Source organism: Phyllostomus hastatus, unplaced genomic scaffold, assembly GCF_019186645.2.
Source record: "Phyllostomus hastatus isolate PE091 unplaced genomic scaffold, TTU_PhHast_1.1 phas_contig_196, whole genome shotgun sequence".
NCBI lineage: Eukaryota > Metazoa > Chordata > Mammalia > Chiroptera > Phyllostomidae > Phyllostomus > Phyllostomus hastatus.
Genome location: NW_025333709.1, coordinates 21,768,655 through 21,789,173, shown reverse-complemented (window position 1 = coordinate 21,789,173; position 20,519 = coordinate 21,768,655). Strand labels below are relative to the sequence as shown.

The 20,519-nt window shown below is 42.0% G+C and overlaps 1 protein-coding gene across 1 annotated transcript in view; it reads right to left on the bottom strand.

The window, feature by feature from the left end:
- Window positions 1–8,260: 8,260 nt before the first annotated feature.
- The window catches only part of DTHD1 (death domain containing 1), a 54,071-nt gene continuing 41,812 nt past the window's right edge, over window positions 8,261–20,519 (bottom strand). Inside the window, exons 9-10 of the mRNA XM_045834583.1 lie at window positions 13,045–13,102; window positions 8,261–8,580 (exon numbers count right to left, since the gene is read on the bottom strand). Coding sequence (XP_045690539.1) covers window positions 8,261–8,580; window positions 13,045–13,102 — 378 coding nt within the window. The remainder of the gene's footprint in view (window positions 8,581–13,044; window positions 13,103–20,519) is intronic.

Here is a 20,519-nt window from a genome sequence, read left to right as displayed (position 1 = left end):
AAGCTTCAGGGAAATGAGGGGCCTGTGCCAGCAGCTATTTCTACCCTAGTATTTCCCCTTTTCTTCTGAACTGTTTGTTCTTCTAATTTCAAGGAGCCTGCTCTGTACCATAGACAGACCTCCCATTCCCCACCACAACTCCGGATCATACCTCAGCGGGTATTCCGCATTGACAGTATTTCAGGGACAGTCATCAGACGGTAGTTGACTCTGCTTGCAAACAGTGACCGCAATTGGAGAGTTTAAGGCAGGGCCCTCTTTTGCTGATAATGTTCTTAGTTTCTCTTAATGTATTCTTCCCTCTGTTATGCCCTGCTTCAAATCCAAAACTGATTAAAACTGTGACTCTCAGCACCTTCCCTTAAGGTCCATGGCGCCCTATTGTTGAGTCAGCTGTAGCATTTCTGTGCTCTCTCCCCACCCACCTCCATCGTAAGCAGAAATAGGAGGAAGGAATTTTGTTCCTCACACTCACTGGGGCGGAGGGTGCTCTGTCCACAGGGTGAACAGAAGTCAGGGCTGCTGATTGGCCTGCAGTGCAGGAACCAGTTCAGGTTACTTTTAAAAAATTCATCCAATGGGGCGATTGTTGGGGGGCAGCGGGGCGGATGGAGGTGGAAGCGGGTGTAAGGGGGATAAATGGTAATGGGAAAATACAGTTAAAACATATCCATTCTAAATGCCGATGACAACTCCATTTAGAAACACTGAGTTAGGTCCTGGGGCTAGAAGACGGCAGCAGAGTAGTGGGAGCTGAGTCCACTTTGCCTCCACCACCAGTCCAGATTTTTGGCTGAACTTCCCACAATCAACCTGAACAAGCCACTGCATCTTAGCTGCTGGGAAGGTTTGAAGTCTAGGATTGTAGAGAATGGTCGGTACCATCCAGTAAGGGGAGGGCTTTAAGTGGAAAGCAAGTTACCTGTGCATGGCTCCTGTCACAGCTGACAGTCCAGATAGAAATCGTGTCTTTGAGGCCCCCTCTCCTCTTAGAGCCGGGGGCCTTAGTTTCATGCAAGGACCCCCAACCCAAATTGGAGGAAACTAGGGGGGATCTACTGAGACTGTGAGACCCAGGCTGCACCCTCACAGCGAGCAGCGCCACGGTGGTAGTGCCGGCTTGGAGAGCTCCTAACAGGGGCCCAGACTGCTAATGAACCAGTTGCCGCACCCAGGTCTGCAAGAAGCACCTACAGGCTGCAGCCAGCAGTGACTGTGAGAGACGTTGTGTTTCTTGGGGAGGTTTTATGCGTGGAGAACCAGAGAGTGACTCAGTTCTGTGACATGGTTTCAGAAGAGAAACTTTCAAAAGGAACTGAAATGTGGACAGTCAGGGACCTCATGCGCTGCTGCTCTGCCAGTGGAGAGACCAGAGTGAAACTGCAGCTCCAAAGCTCTCTCTCTCCTCTGGGAGCAAGAGGCCTTAGCCCCACGCAGGGATCCCCTCTTCTAATCGGGGAAATGTGGGGGATCCACTGAGTCTGTGAGACCCAAGCTGCACGCTCACAGCATGCGCATTGCCACAGTTGAAGCGCCAACCTGGAGAGCTAGGATAGGAGCTCAGGCGGTGCAAGGGGTCAGGTCACTGCACCCAGGTCTGTCAGAGGCACCTACAGGCTGCAGTGAACCGTGACTTTGAGAGTCACCTTTTATTCTTTGGGAAGGCTTTATGCTCGGAGAACCAGAGAGTGACTCAGTTCTGCGGTGTGGGCACCGCATACTGACTTTTAAGAGGAACTGAAACATTGACAGGCAAGGACCCCGTGCGCAGCTGCTCTGCCAGCAAACAGACCAGATTGAAATCGCAGGTCTGGAGCTCCCTCCCCTTTGAACTGTGGGGCCATAAAAATACTCACAGCCATAGAGTGGAAAGGGGAGGCTGTGGGGTCTCTGGTGGCGGGATGCACTGAGGTTCTGCCACACTTGTGAAAATCAGAGAATGCAAATTCAGCATGAAGTGCTTCTACGGTTCGAGTGCCAGGCTGAAGAGCTCCCTGTATGAGCTCAGACTAGAAGAAACCACGCTGGTACAATAGGGCCTCTAAGGGTGGCAGACAGCAGGGGCATAAAGGGGATCTCTGACTGTGGTGGAGGCACCGGGGGAAGACCAAAACAGAGAACTTGATGAGTGGATTTGAAAAAAGAGCTTGTCCCCACTCTCAGGCATGCATGCGGGTGGCACCCTGCTCCTCCACTGTGAGCTACCCCTTCTGCTGAGGCTGTGAAGAGGGACATGACAGAATGGGAAAAAAAATTTTTTTGGCCTATTCTAAACTATTCTCAGCTGCGCCATGCCATGCTGGATCTTTGGGTCCTTTCTTACTGAGACCAGTTGGGCAGAGAGATCAGAAATTTATGTAATGAAGGGTTTTTTGGGCTCCACCCTGCTTGGCTTGCAAGCAAACTGGGGGGAGTGTGAGGCAGAGAGTTTTGGACTGTGCCTCCCAAAAAGGTCGTGAGCTGGGAGTTAGACAGGTGAGAGCTGCATGCCTGGAATACTTTGCAAAGAGGGAAAACCACTCTCAGCCTACAATCCCATGGGAAGGGAAAAGAGTACCCATCTCCCTCCTGCAGGGTTGTAGGTACCACTCCCCAGTGGGGAAACTCTGTAGAAAAGCCCTGCCAGGTCCAAGATTCTAGCACTGGGTGTGTTTCTGCAGGGGGGAGAGAGAGAAGCTCCAAACTGGGACTTTCAAAGTGTAAGACATTTGGAGGATATCACCTGGGAATAGATCAGAGAGCTTAGCCTCCTACTGAAGGCTTGGAATATAAAAGAGTTTAGTCCCTACCTGTGGTCTGGTCTTGCCCCAGCCATAAGAGGAGATTCTTTTGATCTATCCCCTGAAGTCCAGAGCTGCTGAGCTCATTCCTACAAAGGGGAAAGTTGAATGTACCAATCCTGAATCAGCAGTGAACCTGCCTGAGGAAGCAAGTGCCTGAGTGTCTTGCAAAGGCTAAAGAACTTGCTTTGAGTAGGGGCTGCTACCTCCTACAGACAGCAGGACCAACAAAGTAGAAAGCTGCTAGCCCTATCTCAATAGATCTGGTCTCAGCCTACAGTCCCTCATCAAAAGGCTCTGGAGAAAAAACAGGCAACCTCAGGGAAGGGCAGAATGGCTGAAAGGGGGAGGTGAATCTCAGGGATCCTCGGCTCTTAGACAGAGCTGCCAACAGCTCCAAGCAGGAAAAGGCTGACTCTTATGCACATGACCCCTCACATGCATAAGCAGGTCCAATAAACACAGACACAAACAGCAAACAGCCTGGTAGCTACAGAGAGATAGCCTATGGCTGGTTACACACAATGTCTGAAAGCAAACTGTTTCTGAACCCCACCCAACTGGACCCAGAAGCAACAAAATCACTGGTGGATGTCAGTACACACCAAAGTTCAAACCAAGTAGCTATACAATGAATATACCCAAAGGGGGATTCCTGCATGCTCCAGACTCTACTGGGAACAACACCTCTTCAAGGGGCAGCAACTATACAACATCCCACATATGGAAGTCAAGGACTACTGTTACAGTTACCCAGCCTGCTGAGATAACTCTACCCACAAAACCACCAGCATTTAAAACACAACTACAACAAGGGGGGCACAGAACCCACAAGAAACACTCCTGGACCATGGAGTTCAGGTGTCCTGAAGGATTAGCATCTAACCCCAGCAAGACACCTTTATCATAAAAAAATGATCATATCTACCTAATACACAGAGATCAAACAGAGTAACAGAGAAAAATGTCCCAAACAAAAGAACAACTGAAATCCCCCCCAAAAGAATTAAAAGATATTAATGAAATGGAAGTAACACAAATACCCAATGCAAGGTTTAAAATAATGGTTATAAGGATGCTCAAAGACCTTAGGGGAAGAATAGATGATCTTGGTAGGAATTTAAATAAGGAGATAGTAAATATTAAAAAGAATACAGAAACCATAAATAAGACCAAGTCAGAAATGATTACAATATCTGAAATAAAGAATTCACTTGGAGGAATCAACAGTAGGTTAGATGAAGCAGAGGATGGAATCAGTGAATTAGAGGACAAGATGACAGTATCTACCCAAAGAGACAGTGAAAAAGAAGAGACTTAAGAGAAGCAAAGAAAGTCTAAGGAACCTATGGAATAACATCAAGCATAACAACATCTGCATCATAGGATTGCCAAAAGGAGATGAGTGTGAGAAAGGTATAGAAAACCTATTTGGAGAAATAATGGCAGAAAGCTTTCCTAACCTGGTGAAGAAAAAGGGCACATGACTTCAGGAAGGACACAGTCCCAGTAAAGATGAACCCAAAGACCTATACCAAGACACATCATAATTAAAATGAGAAAGCTTGATGACAAAGGCAGCAAGAGAGAGTCAGTTATATATAAGGAAATCTCAGTTAGAATCTCAGCAGATTTCTCAACAGAAACAGCACAGGCCAGAAGAGATTGGCAGAACATATTCAGAGTAATGAAAGCTAAGAACATGTAGCCTAGATGCTTTACCCAGCAAGACAATCATTTAAAACCAGAGGCCAAATAAAGAGTTTCCCAAAGCAAGGTTAAAGGAGTTCATTATCACCAAACCAGCATTGCAAGAAATGTTAAAGGACCTTCTGTTAGAAGAAGAAATAGAGAGAGAAAAACACAGGTACAATATAAAAAATGGCAATAAGTAAGTAAGTAATTATCTATAATAGTCTTAAATGTAAATACATTAAATGCTCCAATCAAAAGACATAGAGTAGCCAAATGGTTAAGATAGCATGGCCCATGTATATGCTGTTTATAAGAGACTCACCTCAGAGCAAAAGATTTCCGCAGACTAAGAGTAAAAGGATGGAGTAAAATATTCCATGCAAATGGAAATGAAAAGAATGTGGGGGTACCATATTTATATCTGACAAAATAGATGTAAAAGTGAAGGCCATAAAAAAATAAAGATGGTCATTACATAATTCTGAAGGGAATGATCCAACAAGAGGACATAGCACTTATAAATATATATGCCCCCCAAACAGAAGCACTTAAATATATTTAAAAATCTTGGTGGACTTTAAGGAAGATATTGATAACAATACTATCATACTAAGGGATTTTAACACCCCTCTGTCAACAATGGACATATCTTCCAGACAAAAAATTAACAAAGATATAGCGATAATAAATGATACACTAGATCAAATGGATTTGATATTACAGAATGTTTCATCCCAAAGAAGAAGTATATACATTTTTCTCAAGTGCACATGGATCATTTTCAAAGATAGACCACATGTTGGGCCACAAAACAAGACTTAGCAAGTTCAAGAAAATTGAAATTTTATCATTCATTTTCTGGGATCACAATGGCATGAAATTAGAAATCAACCACAATGAAAAGACTCAGAAACATTCAAATACCTGGAGGCTAAATAGCATGTTATTAAATAATCAATGGATAACCAATAAGATCAAGGAGGAGATCAAAAAATTCTTAGAAACAAATGAAAATGAATACATAACAACCCAAAACCTACGGGACAGAGCAAAAGCAGTTCTAAGGGAGAAGTTCATAGTACTACAGGCCTACCTCAAAAAGCTAAGAAAAATCTCCAATAAATAATCTAACACTACACCTAAAAGAACTATATAAACAACCACAAACAAAACCCAGAGTAAATAAAAGAAGGGAAATAATAAAGATTAGAGAGAAAATGAAGGACATAGAGACTGAAACAAAACAAAACATATGGAAGATCAATGAAATCAGAAGCAGGTTCTTTGAAAAGATAAGCACAGTTGGTGAAACTTTAATCAGATTCATCAAAAAAAGGAGAGAAAGAATCCCAACAAATACAATCAGAAAGGAAAGAGGTGAAATAACAACTGATATCACAGAAATATAAGATATTGTAAGAAATGACTATGAACGACTATACGCCAAGGAATTGGACAACCTAGGTGAAATGCAAAAATTTCTAGAAACATACAATCTCCCAAAATTGAAACAGGAATAAACATAAAACTTAAATAGACTGATAACAATCAATGAAATCAAAGAAGTAACCAAGAAACTCCCAACACACAAAAGCCCTGGACCAGATGGCTTCACAGGCAAAAAACAGTCACCAATCCTTCTCAAACTATTCCAGAAAATTTAAAAGGAAGGAAAGCTCTTTCTATGAGGCCAGTATTATCCTAATTCCAAAACAAGGTAAAGACATAACAAAGAAAATTATAAGCCAATATCCCTGATGAACATAGATGCTAAAATCTTCAATAAAATATTAGCAAACCAGATCCAGCAATACATTAAAACAATCAAGTGGGATTTATCCTGGGGATGCAAGGTTGGTACAATATCTGTAAATCAATACATGTGATTTATCACATAAACAAAGTGAAAGACAAAAATCACATGATTATATCAATAGATGCAGAAAAAGCATTTGATAAAATCTAGCACCCATTTATGATAAAAACCCCTAGCATAGTGGGAAGAGAAGGATCATACCTCAACATAATTAAGGCCATATATAAAAAACCTACTGCCAATATCATACTCAATGGGAAAAATCTAAAAGCATTCCCTTTAAGATCAGGAACAAGGCAGGGATGTCTGCTTTCACCACTCTTATTTAACATAGTACTGGAAGTCCTAGCCACAGTGATCAGACAGGAGGAAGAAATAAAAGGCATCCAAACTGGAAAGGAGGAAGTAAAGCTGTCATTATTTGTAATGACATGATACTGTACATAGAAAACCCTTAAGACTCCACCAAAAATTTACTACACTTAATAAATGAATTTGGCCCAGTAGCAGGATACAAAATTAATACCCAGAAATCAATGGCATTTTTATATACCAATAGTGAGCTCCAGAAAGAGAGACTAAGAAAACAATTTTCATTTTTTATTGCAACAAAAAAATTAAGGTACCCAGAAATAAATTTAACCAAAGGGGCAAAACAACTGTACTTGGAAAACTATGGAACACTGAAGAAAGAAATCAAAGAAGATACAAATAAGTGGAAGCATATACCATGTTCATAGATTGGAAGAATTTACATCGTTAAAATAGGCATTCTACCAAAAGCAATCCATACATTCAATGCAATTCCTTTTAAGATACCAATGGGATACTTCACAGAACTACAACAACATTCCAAGAATTTATATGGAACCAAAAAAAAAACCCCAAATAGCCTCAGCAGCCTTCTGAATGAAGAACAAAGCTGGAAGTATCACAGCTCCCGATATCAAGCTGTACTACAAGGTCACTGGGGTAAGAACACCCTGGTACTGGCACAGTGACAGACATGTAGGTCAATGGAACAGAACAGAGAGCCCAGGAATAAAGCCGTGCTTGTGCGAACAACTGCTATTTGACAAAGGTGGCAAGAGCATACGATGGAGCCAAGACAGTCTCTTCCATGAATGATGTTGGGAAAACTTGACTGATACATGCAAAAAGAGAATGAAACCAGACCACCAACTATTTTTATATACTATTTATATAAATATTTACATATTTATATAAAACTATACTATTATTATAGGGCTTATACATAAGGTTTCTCTCAAACCAATTTAAAAGAAGAGTTTATCTCCTAAGTAGGTGAAAGGGCCCTGAATTCTCTCACTGATACCGCATTTCCTCTGCACTTGCCTCACCCCACTAATAGTAAAATATGAGGTTTTCCCTATTGTAGACTATACTTTATTACAAGAAAAGTTTGTGGCAGGAAGTGCCAGGAATGTTGTCCTATTTTTAATGTATTGAGAGCTGATCTGTTTTCTGAGAGTGATTTGCTATCATCCGTATTAGGTCTCTGCAGCCCAGTTTGCCCGGCATTGCTACCTGTGGGCTCCACTGTGTGCACCCAATGAGGATTAGTTGCTTGGGGTCCTGGATAAGTATTTTACTTTTACGTAGATAGATAACGATAAAAAAGGCTTTCTATACATCATATTTTCCCTTTACACTTAGAGAGTGACCTCAGCAGTTAAAACACGAACAGAGCAAACTCCATGGCAAATGCTATTGAGTTTGGCCGGACCCAAGACAGTCATGTTTGCAGAGCATAGATCGCTGGACCATTGAGTGAGCAGATCACTCAGACCTATGAATGCTTTCCATTCGGGGACTGGGGCTTTGCCACTTGTCTCAACAGCACGTCTATCAAACAGATTCACTTCAAAAACATTTTTTGGAAGTCACTAGTTAAGATGTTGACAGAAACTATCTTACAACCAACTATGACCTGAAGAAGGAATAACTTTTACTCTGCCATATCAAACCACTGCTGTGGTTCAGTGAACACTTTATTTTCCCACTTGAACTTGAGCTCTTCGGAAAGATCACTCCTGCCAATCTTGCGCAGATGACGAGCCAGAAGGCGAAGTTTATCCGTGGAATTTGGGAGTGACTTTTTCCAGAAGCAGAGAAGTTCGTGGATCTGCTCTGTGAGATCATCTGGGTTCTTCAGCTTGATGAGCTGAACGGTGCTGCGGCGGAGAGGGAGGGATGAGGAGAGACTCATGGCATTTTCTTCCGAGAGCTCCTCTGCCAGCCAGTAAAGCAAGTTATCCCACAGGGCTTCTGCCAGGCACACGGGAACACTGGGTTAGGACTCTTTCTTGGGCCATGTGCTTATTTCACCTCTGTACCTGCTCACAGGGAATCTAAGTGTCTCTGGTTTGTCCTCTGAGCATTAGAAAGAGTTGGGACCTCCCAGAGGATGGTTGAGAGCCATTGAATTTCTGGGGCCTTCCCCTGAGGGAACACCGATTGCAGAGGTTTGGAAATGCTTCTCTAAGAGCCAGAAAGGCTTGCTCAGTGGTCTGTAGGCCCTGGCCCAGATAGTCTACTTCGGACGAGGGTGCAGACAAAACCTGACATTTTTAACAAGCTCCCAACCCTACCTCATGTAGCACTATGGTAAAGGGTATTTTTGGTTCAAAAAATACTTTGCTTAGTTAGTACTAACCTGATGCATAAATTATATGAGCAGTTGGACAATTCTCACACAACCCCAACCACAGACACACAGAAACTCACTGAGGGAGGTCCACTACCCAAAGAGGAGTTCTGTGGGTGATTCTTCACCCCAGCATTGCCCCTGGCCTCGGGACTGGTGTTTAGAAGCACAAATATCTCCTTTGTTTGTAATTGGTGTGTTCAACATACCTTTTCCCTTGCACTGTGACTCCTGTCTACCACCTAAATCATGATTCATTCTCTGTTGTTATTTTCTTCATCCTGTAACTCAGACCCTCACTCAGAAAACCCCCAACCCTACTTTCCCTCTCCTTCCACAAACCACCAGCAGGAGCCTGCCTCACAGTCACTTTTGCCTACTCTCATGCTCACCACTGCCGTGTTTTCGCTGGTCTGGTGTGAACAAAGAATATCCACCACTTTTCACTCAAGTATTCCTTCCATCGACCCAGTTGCACAAATTGCACTTGATTTTGCACTATGAATCATCCACTTTCTGTGGAGGCAACTCTGGAAGTGGAGTCAACACATCCTTGGTCTCCACCATCACCTTCAAAGCAACGTTCCGCTCCCATCATGCACATATTGGTTTCCACGTCCATGCTCCATGGACAGGCCTTCCCCTCCCTGTCCACACAGTGTATCTGTTGGCATCAGCCAGCAGAATCGTCAGCAACTGTGTTCATTCTCAGTAATGCCATTGACCACATGGTTCCTTAGTCTAGTCAATAATCAGTGAGTTGTGCATAGCTCCTTATTAGAAACTGACACTCATGGCCAATTCTCGTGTTTCATCATCAACCAGAATTATTCCACCTCCCCAACCTCAGCCTTTCAATAACACTGCCCTCCAGTACCTCCTAAACTTCCACAGCCTTTGTTCCATTGCTCCTGCTTCGTATCCTTCTTGTCCCCATCGCTACTTATATAGTCATTCCTGTGATGGCCCCAGTCATTCACCATCCCCACTGGGTTTCACATGTTGCTCCTAATGACCAACTACACATCCGGGCAGGTCTTGCATCTTCCTTAAACTCCGTTGTCCGCTTCAGCTTTCATTGTTGTCAATCTGTCAATCCTCAGTTCTGCTTTACTCGCACAGCTTTTAACTACTGTGCTGCCCAGGGTTATGAACCTATGCTGAGTGTGATCAACAAACGCTTTGCTTTTTACACCATTTGAATCCTCAGCAGTTTACAAATCCATTAAAAAATCTTTTTCCTATACTCAGTTTAAATTTTTCCATAGCAATCACCCAAACTTCTTCCACCATCCTTAAGTCTCTGTTTTCCTCAGCCAGTTCTCCTACTTTACCCAGAGCCATTTGACCTGAGTTCTCATAACCTTGTTTTCATTTCAAAATCATCTTCTTACAAAATGACACTCCTCGTGCTTGCCAGATTCCATCCCCCACAGTGTTTTTCATCATGTATTTCACTCCACACCTGCTCCTTAATCTCCTCCTCACCACAGGTTCTTGCCGTACATTTTACAAACACTCTCAAGCCTCTTCTTTCTCTGCTTCTGCTCCTCTTTCAAGCTACTGAGCTGTCTCTCCCTTTCCTTTACCATAAAATCTTTTTTGGGGGAGCTAAAGAACAAGGCCCTCTATTTTATTATCATTTTTTAAACTTTCAATATTATTTTCTCTTGGTTTCAGGTGTACAGCACAGTGCTTAGACAATCGCATACTTCACCAAGTGTTCCCCCTGATATTTCCGGTGCCCACCTGGCAACATACACAGTTATCGCAATATTATTGACTCTATTCCCAATGCTGTGGTTTCTCTTCAGATTGTATACATCTTTTGCTTTTTACCATAAAATCTTTTAATGCCCAATGTAAACTTGATGCCTCCAGTTCACTACTGACTCACTTCTTAAACCCTTGCTTTAGGGATTCTGTACCTTCTTTTAAAATTATTGGAGCCTCTCCGATCTTCCCAGGGCCCTCCTGATTACTACTTACAACAGCGGGTGCTCAGTCTGCATCTTCTCTGACTTCACAAGGCATTTTGCTCCTTCCCTTGGGTTCCGTGGCCAACCCAGGTTCTCCCCTTCCCCTCTTCTGCACAAACTTCTTTCTGCTTTGCTGAGTCTCTTGCTCATGATACTGCTTCCTCTCTCGGGCCTCTTCTATCACTATTATCTCCCCTCAATGAGTTCATCAACTTTTACTGTCTTAACCATCTCCTCTCTGTGAGATAGCCCACATCTACCAAAGCCACATCTGTGGCTTTGTTTTCCTGAGTCCTGGTATAGCGTTTGCAATGTTCATCTCCTAATTACCTTTATCAGTGTATGCCCCAGCGAATTCAAATCTCCTATGTCTCAAATCAAAATCAACTTCAGCCTCTCCCTTTCTTCACCTGATTCTTCATGCTATCAACTTTTATAGTAAATGTGACCACTCAGTTGAATAAGCTAAAACATATAATATTACTAAAATTTCTCAAAGCCTATTTCTTAACCCTTGTACCTAAGTCCTATGGGTCCTAACTCTAAACACGTCTCAGACACTTCCCCCACCTTCCAGACTTATGACTCCATTTCAGTCATGACCCACCTCTCTATTCTGGAGAACCACAGGAGCCAGGGCTCTCATCCATATCTCTGCTATCAGTTTTGACTAATTTTGGTCTTCTACCCAATTGGTAAAGAGAAGTTTTCAGTCTAATCTGATTGTATTTGTTCCTTGTCAATAAGTCTCTTTTTAAAAAGATTTTATTTATTTATTTTTAGAGAGAGGGATAGGAGAAAGAGAGGGAGAAAAATATTGATGTTTGAGAGATACATCGATGGGTTGCCTCTTACACACGCACAAGTGGAGAACTGACCTGCAACTTATGTATGTGTCCTGACTGGGAATCAAACCAGTGACCTTTTGGTTCACAGGTCGGCACTCAATCCACTGAACCACACCAGCTGGGGCAATAAATCTCTTATAGGCTACCATCTGTACTTCCTAAGTTAGCATTTAGAGCTTTTTATAGTTTAATCCTGCTCTAATGTCATCTCTGTTATCCATCCTGCAACAGCTCAGATGGCTTTGGTTGTGCAAGGCCACGTGGTGTAACAATCTCGGACTTCCTGGTGCGTGCAGGAAAGACCGGAATAGCCTGTGCTCTCTAGTGGTTGTGACAATGGCAGTGAGAATGCTACTCTCATCTGAACATCAAAGTCTTCAAAAGTTAACAAACTTCGTGGGCTTTCATCTACTGCTATTGTTTTGGGTTGGTTTGGTTTGGTTTGGTTTCTTATTTGGGGGCAGGATTGGGTTTGGTGTTATTTGTTTTGTTTTTGCTGTATCACCTGCCCTCTCTTTGAAAACAGTTTTATTGCCTCTGAGAGGATCTGTCACACTAAGGTTTACTCCCATTTTACTTTCTTCTGATATAATTTCAGTGAAGCCCACACATTTTCTGTACACACCCATAAAGGCAGCCCCTGGATGGAATGCTGTGCCATCGGTCCTGGGTCTGACATAGTAGCAAAACACACTCGCTTATGTCCTTTGAAGACCAATCAATTATCACAGTAGTAACTGTTAACGTCACAAAATGAATCGTCTCAAAAGCTGAAGTAGAGTAAAAGTGTCAAATTCTACCCTGAAACCTGCATCATTATTATATAATCGATTCATGCATAACCACAATCAAATATCACAGCTTTCCTTCTTGGTTTCATCCAATATACCTCCATTTAAAGGCTACTGCCCCTAAATGCAGATTGGAAGTGACCACACTTCAAGACTCAGAATTAATAGTCAACATTTCAGAACAAACTGCGGTGGTCTATTTACCAAACTAAGCAATTACTAGTTATCTTGATAAACTAATACTTAGGAGGGTTCATATATTTCTTGTAGATCTTAATAAAATTTTAAGTACGTCTACCTTCAAGTATCTTTTGGTTTAAATGTTCATGATTTCCAAAGGAAAACAGTAAACTGATAAACCTAATGTTTGTTTAGTTGCAAAGCTCTCTTTGTTTTTTCATAAAAAGGTCACATAAAGTATACCATACAAGAGGAGAAAGGCACCTCTGTAATAAGGACACTCTTACCTAGGGGATCTGTAGAAATTCTTTTGGTACTCTGTGGCCGGTTGATTAATTTTTCATGCTGTTGGGGGAGGAGACACAGAATAAGTAGAAGAAATCATTAATTTGTGGACAAGCTACAAACACACAGCCATCTTACCCGCACCCCTATCTGAAAAAGTACTGAATGGCATACCTCGCAAAACTGGATTATGTATTTGTGTACGCATACTCAGCGATTGCTTTCCTAAGATAAGGCAAAATACATTAAACCAAATCTTTCAGAAAGTTTAAATTAAGAATACACATTTAAATATTATTGTTGCAGTCACGTTATCTGTGGGTAAACATTTTTCCAACTATAATTTAAAACTATTAAAATCAGCAAACAAAGAGCAAACTACCCATACGCTACAAACAGAATTCTGGGAAAGCCTTCACAGGGCAGACATCAATCAGCTCAGACACCCAGCGCAGGGCCTGGCACCTAAAGGGGGCTGAAACACCAGTTTTAGTGAGTAAATGCATGCATCAGTGTGCATACATGGTGTTGAAAACAACCAAGTCTTTGAGCAGATAGCGTTCTACAACCAATATTTTATCAAGAAGTAATCAAATGTATAACCATTACTTTTCCACACTGTCTGCAGAAAGAATACTTTGTTCTCATTTCATCTGGGATCATTGGAAACAGCTCAGGAGATAAATCAAAAATGTCTGGATTTGGAAACCTGTTCTGTGCTCTGGACAGTTTATCTCCAGCTCAGGTCTGAAATGTGATTTACATATTTTTTAAAAAACACACATCACATTACAAAATGGAATTCTACTCAGCCATAAAAAAGAGGAAAATTTTACCCTTTGCAACAGCATGGGTGGGCCTGGAGAACATTATGCTAAATGAAATCAGCCAGGCAGAGAAAGACAGATACCATGTGATTTCACTCATCTGTGGAATCCAATGAACAAACTGAACTAACAAGCAGAACCGAGACAGACTCAGATGGAGAACAGTTGATAGCTAGTGGGTAACGGGGGGTGCGGTTAGGGTGTAGAAGGATTAAGCGAAGAAAAGAAGAAAGGACTCATGGACGTGAACAACTGTGTGGTGATTGCTGGGGGCAGGGGAGTATAAGAGGACTAAATGGTAATGGGAAAAAATACAATAAAGATTAATTAAAAAAATAAAACAATTTAAAAATAAAAACACATCATAAAAATCTGTACAAAAATGTCCATTGCAGCCAAACATGGCTTGTAATAGCAAAACTGAGGACAACTAATATTTTTCTCAATAGGTGAATGAAGTATGGTACATCCACACTACAGGTTACATTTCAGTGACAAAAAGTATGAGTCATTGATACATGCTGCAACTTGAGTGAACCTCAGGAAATTATGTTGACTGAAAAAATTCCGGTTTCAAAAGGTCACCTGTTCCACGATGCCATTTCATCACAATCTTGAAATTACAGAGTTATGAGAATGTAGAACAGATTAATGGTTGCCAGGCATTAGGGATGGTGGGGGATGGCCACGAGGGGTAGCTAGCACAAGGGAGACCTTTGTGATGATAGGAGGGCTCTGTATCTTGAGTGCAGTGGCTCCGCAAATGTCACACGTGATGAAAGTGACATAAAGTATACAGTACATTATATCAATGACAACTTCCTGGTGTGGATATCATACTATAGTTATGTAAGACGTAGCCACTGAGGAAAACTGAGTGACAGCTACATGGACCCTCTCTGTCAATCTATAATTGTTTTAAAATAACCTTTAAAGCCTAGTTTATAGCAATGATACGAGAAGGAGGAAACTCTCTATGCTAATACGTAGGACACTGTCTAAATCATAATGATCACTCAATACAAATCAATTAAACCTCAATATTATTTTGTAGGTATTTTTGTCATAGACATTATATAAACATATATATAAAAATTCCATTAAGAAGTTTTAATGGGAGGCAACTAAGAAAGAACATAAAAATAACCCAAGTTCAAATATACTAATACTGTAGCACTGCAAAATAATTGCATAGGGTTATCAAAACATCAACTATGTACTTAAAACTCTCAACAATGAGAGATGTACCAATTTAAATAGTACATGAAATTCTATAATTCTCATCAAAAGGCACATGGACTCGATTGGATCTGGGACAAAAGATACACATTGCATGGTTTCTTTTCTTTGTATAAATAATTCCCTCTCAGTCATTTTTCCTTCAGCAATGTCTCATAGCATTGTCATGCATTCAGAGGGATTCCAGAATTTAAGTATATGTATTTTTTTCACATGCATGAAAATTCAAGCCGAGTTCTTCCTCTGGCATGCCACCATAGAAGCTGTGGGTGGTGGCTGAGGAGCAAAGGAAATCCCTGGCTGTGTTATACACCCTGGCACAATGCCAGCTAGTCTCACGCATTATCTCTTCATCAGGGATGTTCAAAAACCCTCTTCCCTTCCCCTTCTTTTTTCCTGTATTGCTGGATTTTTATCTTTGCATTGTTTTTGCCTTGCACCCCACTTTATAAATCTTACTGGTGCTCAGGGTCAGCTCCAAGCAAAACTAGAAAGCCTTTGCTCATCCTACATGGTACCCCCTCCCATGGATTCCCAGTGTCTATATGTGGTTTCCTGGATGACTCCCTTAGTGGGACTGTCTCGAATTATTCCCTACTTTCCTCTCCTGTTCCAAAAGTGCTATTCTGTTCCATCTTCTCAGGTTCTACTATTCGCTACAGAAAGGTTTGCTATTTCTCTGAGGTATCCTGATTTATGTTGATGCTTCCCACAACTTCACACATATTTTAAAGGGCTGAGTGGAAATAATGACCAAAAATTATATCTTTGAGTCCTATAGTAATATCCTATTTTAAATTTTAACTTGGGTACTCACTGATTCTAAGGGCACCCACCATAGTACTATTGCCATTTAGCAGATACAGAAATACGAAGTAGTCGAGCTTTCCTCTTGAATTTCTACTTGCCTACAAGTTCTTTGGTGTCCCCTAACACAAGCAGAACTAGTGCTTGTGTAGTACTGTACTTAGGACTTCGTGTCACTCGATGCTCTAACAGGGATGCCACATTGCATTACAGCTAAACGTCTGTGCAATGCATGGGGAGAGTTTCACAAGTAATTATTATAGTATCACGTGGCAGCAACTCCTCCATGCATCCTTAACCCCCACACACTTATTATAGATTTTTCTGGTAAGTAGGTCATTTCTTTAGTAGTTAGAAGATACACAGGTGAAAGCAGTATGAATAATAATAGGTCAAGGAAGTGTATCTAATCAGTATATTTCTCTGTGTCTTTAGCAGGGATTTTACCATAAACCTTTTAGACACCACGGCTAAGTACTGGTTTTCAGTGCTCACTGTGTTCTATGTTTATTTTGCATAGAGGCCTCTTCGACTAAGGCGTAATTGCCATTTGCTTAACTTGAGTTCATCTATTGCATCATAATAGTAAACATTTATATTCTCAATCTTTATAACATACAAATCCTACAGAATACCATTGTAAATAAGTTAGAACACTGATAAAAGAAGTCCTTTGGTCAAAAGATTAATGTTAGCATAAGAACTCTGTGCTGCATTCATGCGCCCAACGGAACTACAAATCAAACAAAAGCTTCTCTCAGTGTTGAATGAGGACAAACTGGTACGAGCTGGCTAAGCCTCTGGTTTCCTGTAAGTCATGTAAGAAGCCAGAAGTTGTCATTCTGTCCCGACCCAAGTAAAAAGCTGAACAAACTGAAAAAAGTCAACAACTCTCTTTAATCTGTAAGGGAAGTAAGGTCACACGTCAGACCTCTGCCCTAAGTTGGAAAAGAGTGATAGGCAAGTGCAGAGAATGGCTGCCTTTCAGAGCAGAAACTCCCAAGCACTGACCAGGCAGGGCCTAGGGCCAGGGTAAGGAAACCTGAACTGTAATCGGCAAACTGCTAGAGGCTCTGTGTCCATAGCAGTCTGAGAGTTAAAAGCTCCAGGGCACCCAGTCAAGGGGGCCTCCACACTTTGGTGAACTTCCCCTCCAGGACCTCAACCAGGCTCTCACAGTGCCTATCTGAAACCCATCCCCATGTGGGGCTGGCAGGGACTGGGCAAAAGGAACCGTTTTAGAACATACCCAAGCATCATTCTGTTCTCATCAAGGTCTGCTTTCAGAAGAAATTATTTAACCAAAGCCTTACCTAGGGGGGATTTATCAGCATCTAACTAACCCTGGGGAAGGGAAATACCCAACACAGAGCAAAAGTGGCAGACATATAAAACAAGCAAGTATCTGACTTGCTCAAAGAAAAAGAGGAGAGAGAACAGCACAAAAGAAGAATGACTTTGAAGTCCAGGTCCTAGTCCAGACAGCCTTTGTCCTGTGAAGTCCTACAGGTTGAGACAAACCAGCTACACATTTTCGCTCCACTCTCCAGCTGGTGAAACAGAGACGATGGCCCCACCTCTGCAGTGTGCCGTGAGGGTAGGCTGAGATAGCGTCTGAGGATGCGACCTGCACTGAGGGCTCAGCAAGTGCCGGCAGACACACAAGCTAAATGCAACATGTGGGCATTTTTAGGATAACCATGAAACAAAAAAAGTCAGTGAATAGAGAAAACGCCTGAATAGTAGATACTATTAAGTAATAATAGCCATGGGGTATTATTAGCCATGGGGGCACATGACATTTTGTTTTTTTAAGTTCTTGACTGTTATAAAACATACAAAATTACTTACAAGTGAAGTGATGCAGTAACTGTGATTTGCTTTAAAATACATAAACAAACAAGCCCAGGGGTATTAGATAGGAGAAGGGCAGAAAATGATGGGCGATGGGACCGTGTAGGCTCGTTGCATTTTTTCCTCTATTTTGGCATGCCTTTGAAAACTTCCGTGCAAACATGTGCACTTAAACGAGAGAAAACAAAACTGGAACTTTGACCTAAATTAACTAAAAGACAGCAGCATCAGTCAGTCCATATCCTGCTGTTTTCATCCTGGACTGGTTCTGTTGCACACTCAGTGGAGACCCTCCTGCAGACTGGGACAGAAATGTGTGACCCACACAACAAAAGGAAGTGCTTCTTACACAGAGCGATCTGGAGAACAGCATAAACACGCAGAGAAGTGAGATGTGTGGGAAAACAAACAGGAGCCGAGCTGAGAGCAAGAAGGGCTGGCTCCAAGTAGTCTCCCTGGGAGATAAACCTCGAAATTAAGCTTTTTGGACATGATATCAGGCTGCTGCCAATTCCTGAAATAACGCAGATCTGCATTTTTGTTTAACTCGGATCTTTCTTGGTTTTGAACCTATGCAGCCAGACTGGTTTTGTTTCTTCATTATGTTTCAATTGCTTCTTTGAAAATGATCTTTTTTTTTTAAGGTTTCATTCTCCTTATGGTTTTGTCAAGAGGAAAACATTAAATATCCCTCAGTCTCTGAAGAAGTTAGTCACAAAAGGAGGAAGCTTTATGTCCCTGGTAACCAGACAGAACAATGCAAGAAACCCCAACCCAGCTAAGGAGCTGGGCCAGCTAGAAGGGCTATGGCTGCAGATATTAATGAGCAAGGACCAGGGTAATTTAGGAAACCCATATGGAATATATATAGAGTCAGTGAAGAAAAGTTGTCAAAAGCAGTCTAGCATAGATAAAGCACTTCAAATATGCCTAGAATTTAGCAAGCACTGCATAAGTGCTGACTATTGTTAATATGCTTAGAATTTTGCTCATTGTTCAAGCAATTCTGGCAAAGGCACATGCTCTTGATCCATAAATGCAGCTATGGGGGAGACACTATTGATTTTCAAAGCAGCACAAAAACACACGACACTTAGAACTTGCATAAAATTCCACCTCCTTTCTTTGTTGTTCCACTTTTAAATCAGAATCCCAGGTTTTTGTCAATCCTGAAGACTTGTCAAGGTACCTATTCAACTCAGAACATAGTTCTTCCTAGACCATTCTAACATTTTTTTAAATTTCCTGAATTTTTGTCTCTTTCTGCTTTCATTCTTTTGTATTATAGACAGAAATAGCCTTTCAAACAGAAAGCGTAATGTGAATGTGGCCGGGAAGGGCCTGGGGAGCCACATCTTCGCGGGCCTTGCCAGCGTGTGCAATCCGCACGTTAGCCGCTCCTTCAAAGGCGCTCGAAGTTTCTACTCAGTGCAGCTGCTAGCCAGGGAAGGATTCAGGTAGAGCATTTGTCAGGTATCCACTGCACCTTCAATTGTGTTATCGGTTCCCCAGCATGCAGTCATTTATTAATTAAGTCAAGAAAACAGTATAGAATGTGTGGTAAGAACGCAATTACAAAATTGAGTGAGCTATGCTACCAGCACTGAGGAACTCGGTCCCAAAAGGAGCCAGCAGGGATGGATGCTGGTTAGGAGGGCGGCCGCTGGAGTTGGACAGACTAGGTTCACACAGGAGCTTTACCATTCTCTGGCTGTTTCCCCTTGAGCAAACCTCTCTGTGCCTCAGTGTTTTCAGCCACCTCCCATTTCAGCAAATGAGTTAATATTGGATAATAACAATACATATCAGTTATTGTTATCAATACCATTATTGTATAAATAAAACTTAGAACAAACCATGTGTCCATATGTGCTCAAAGTGCTTTGGTTGTAGTTACAGTGCAGCACCTAATTCTGCCTGGGCAGCTTTAAGGGTTCTTCTAAAAAGGTGATAATCAGCTCAGTGTGGAGTCGCTGCTGTCACCAGGCAGCTGTAGGAAGAGGCTCTGGGGCAGTAAAGACCATAGCATGTAAAAGAAGTGAGACCTGAAGTGGACTGGAGCGAAAGAAATTTGATGGGTAAATGTCATGTGAAGGGGTTGGTGGGGGGGTGGTGGCAGGCAAGACATGGGGCTCATGAAGGGCCTTATAACAGGGCAAATGGCTTGGGCTTCGGTCAATAGATATAAAGTGTCAGTGGAGGAGTTTGAGACAAGTGATAGAATCATCTTTGTTTTTGAGATAAACCATCCCCACCCACCGCCGGTTAAGTGGCCTAGAGCAGAAAAGGGGCTCATAATTGGCCTTCAAAGAGAAAGCACCAATCATCTGTTGGGTAGGGCAATATTTGGGGGAATAAAGATGAAATGCCAGTTTAAACACAATTTCAAAGTAAATTTAATAAAACACCCTGATGAATCCTAGGACAATGGCTCAAACCAGTACGTGGGGAGCTACCCTAGGAAGCCCCCCTCTCTCAGCTTTCTCTGTCTCCCAGCGTCCTCCTCCCCTTCAACCTCCACACGCATTTGCCTTACCACAAAGTCCAGGTGGACCCAAACCCCCAACCTCTGTCCAGCTCTGCTCTCTGCTTGCCACCCTTGCTGCCATGGCCTTACGTCGGTCCATTGCCATCCCTTCCGTGACTCCTTCGTTAGTCCTTACTTCACTATTAAACTTTATTCTCACAGGCTGTCACAGTGATAGTTGTAACAAAATTCAATCACGTAACCTGCCTGCTCAAAATGTACT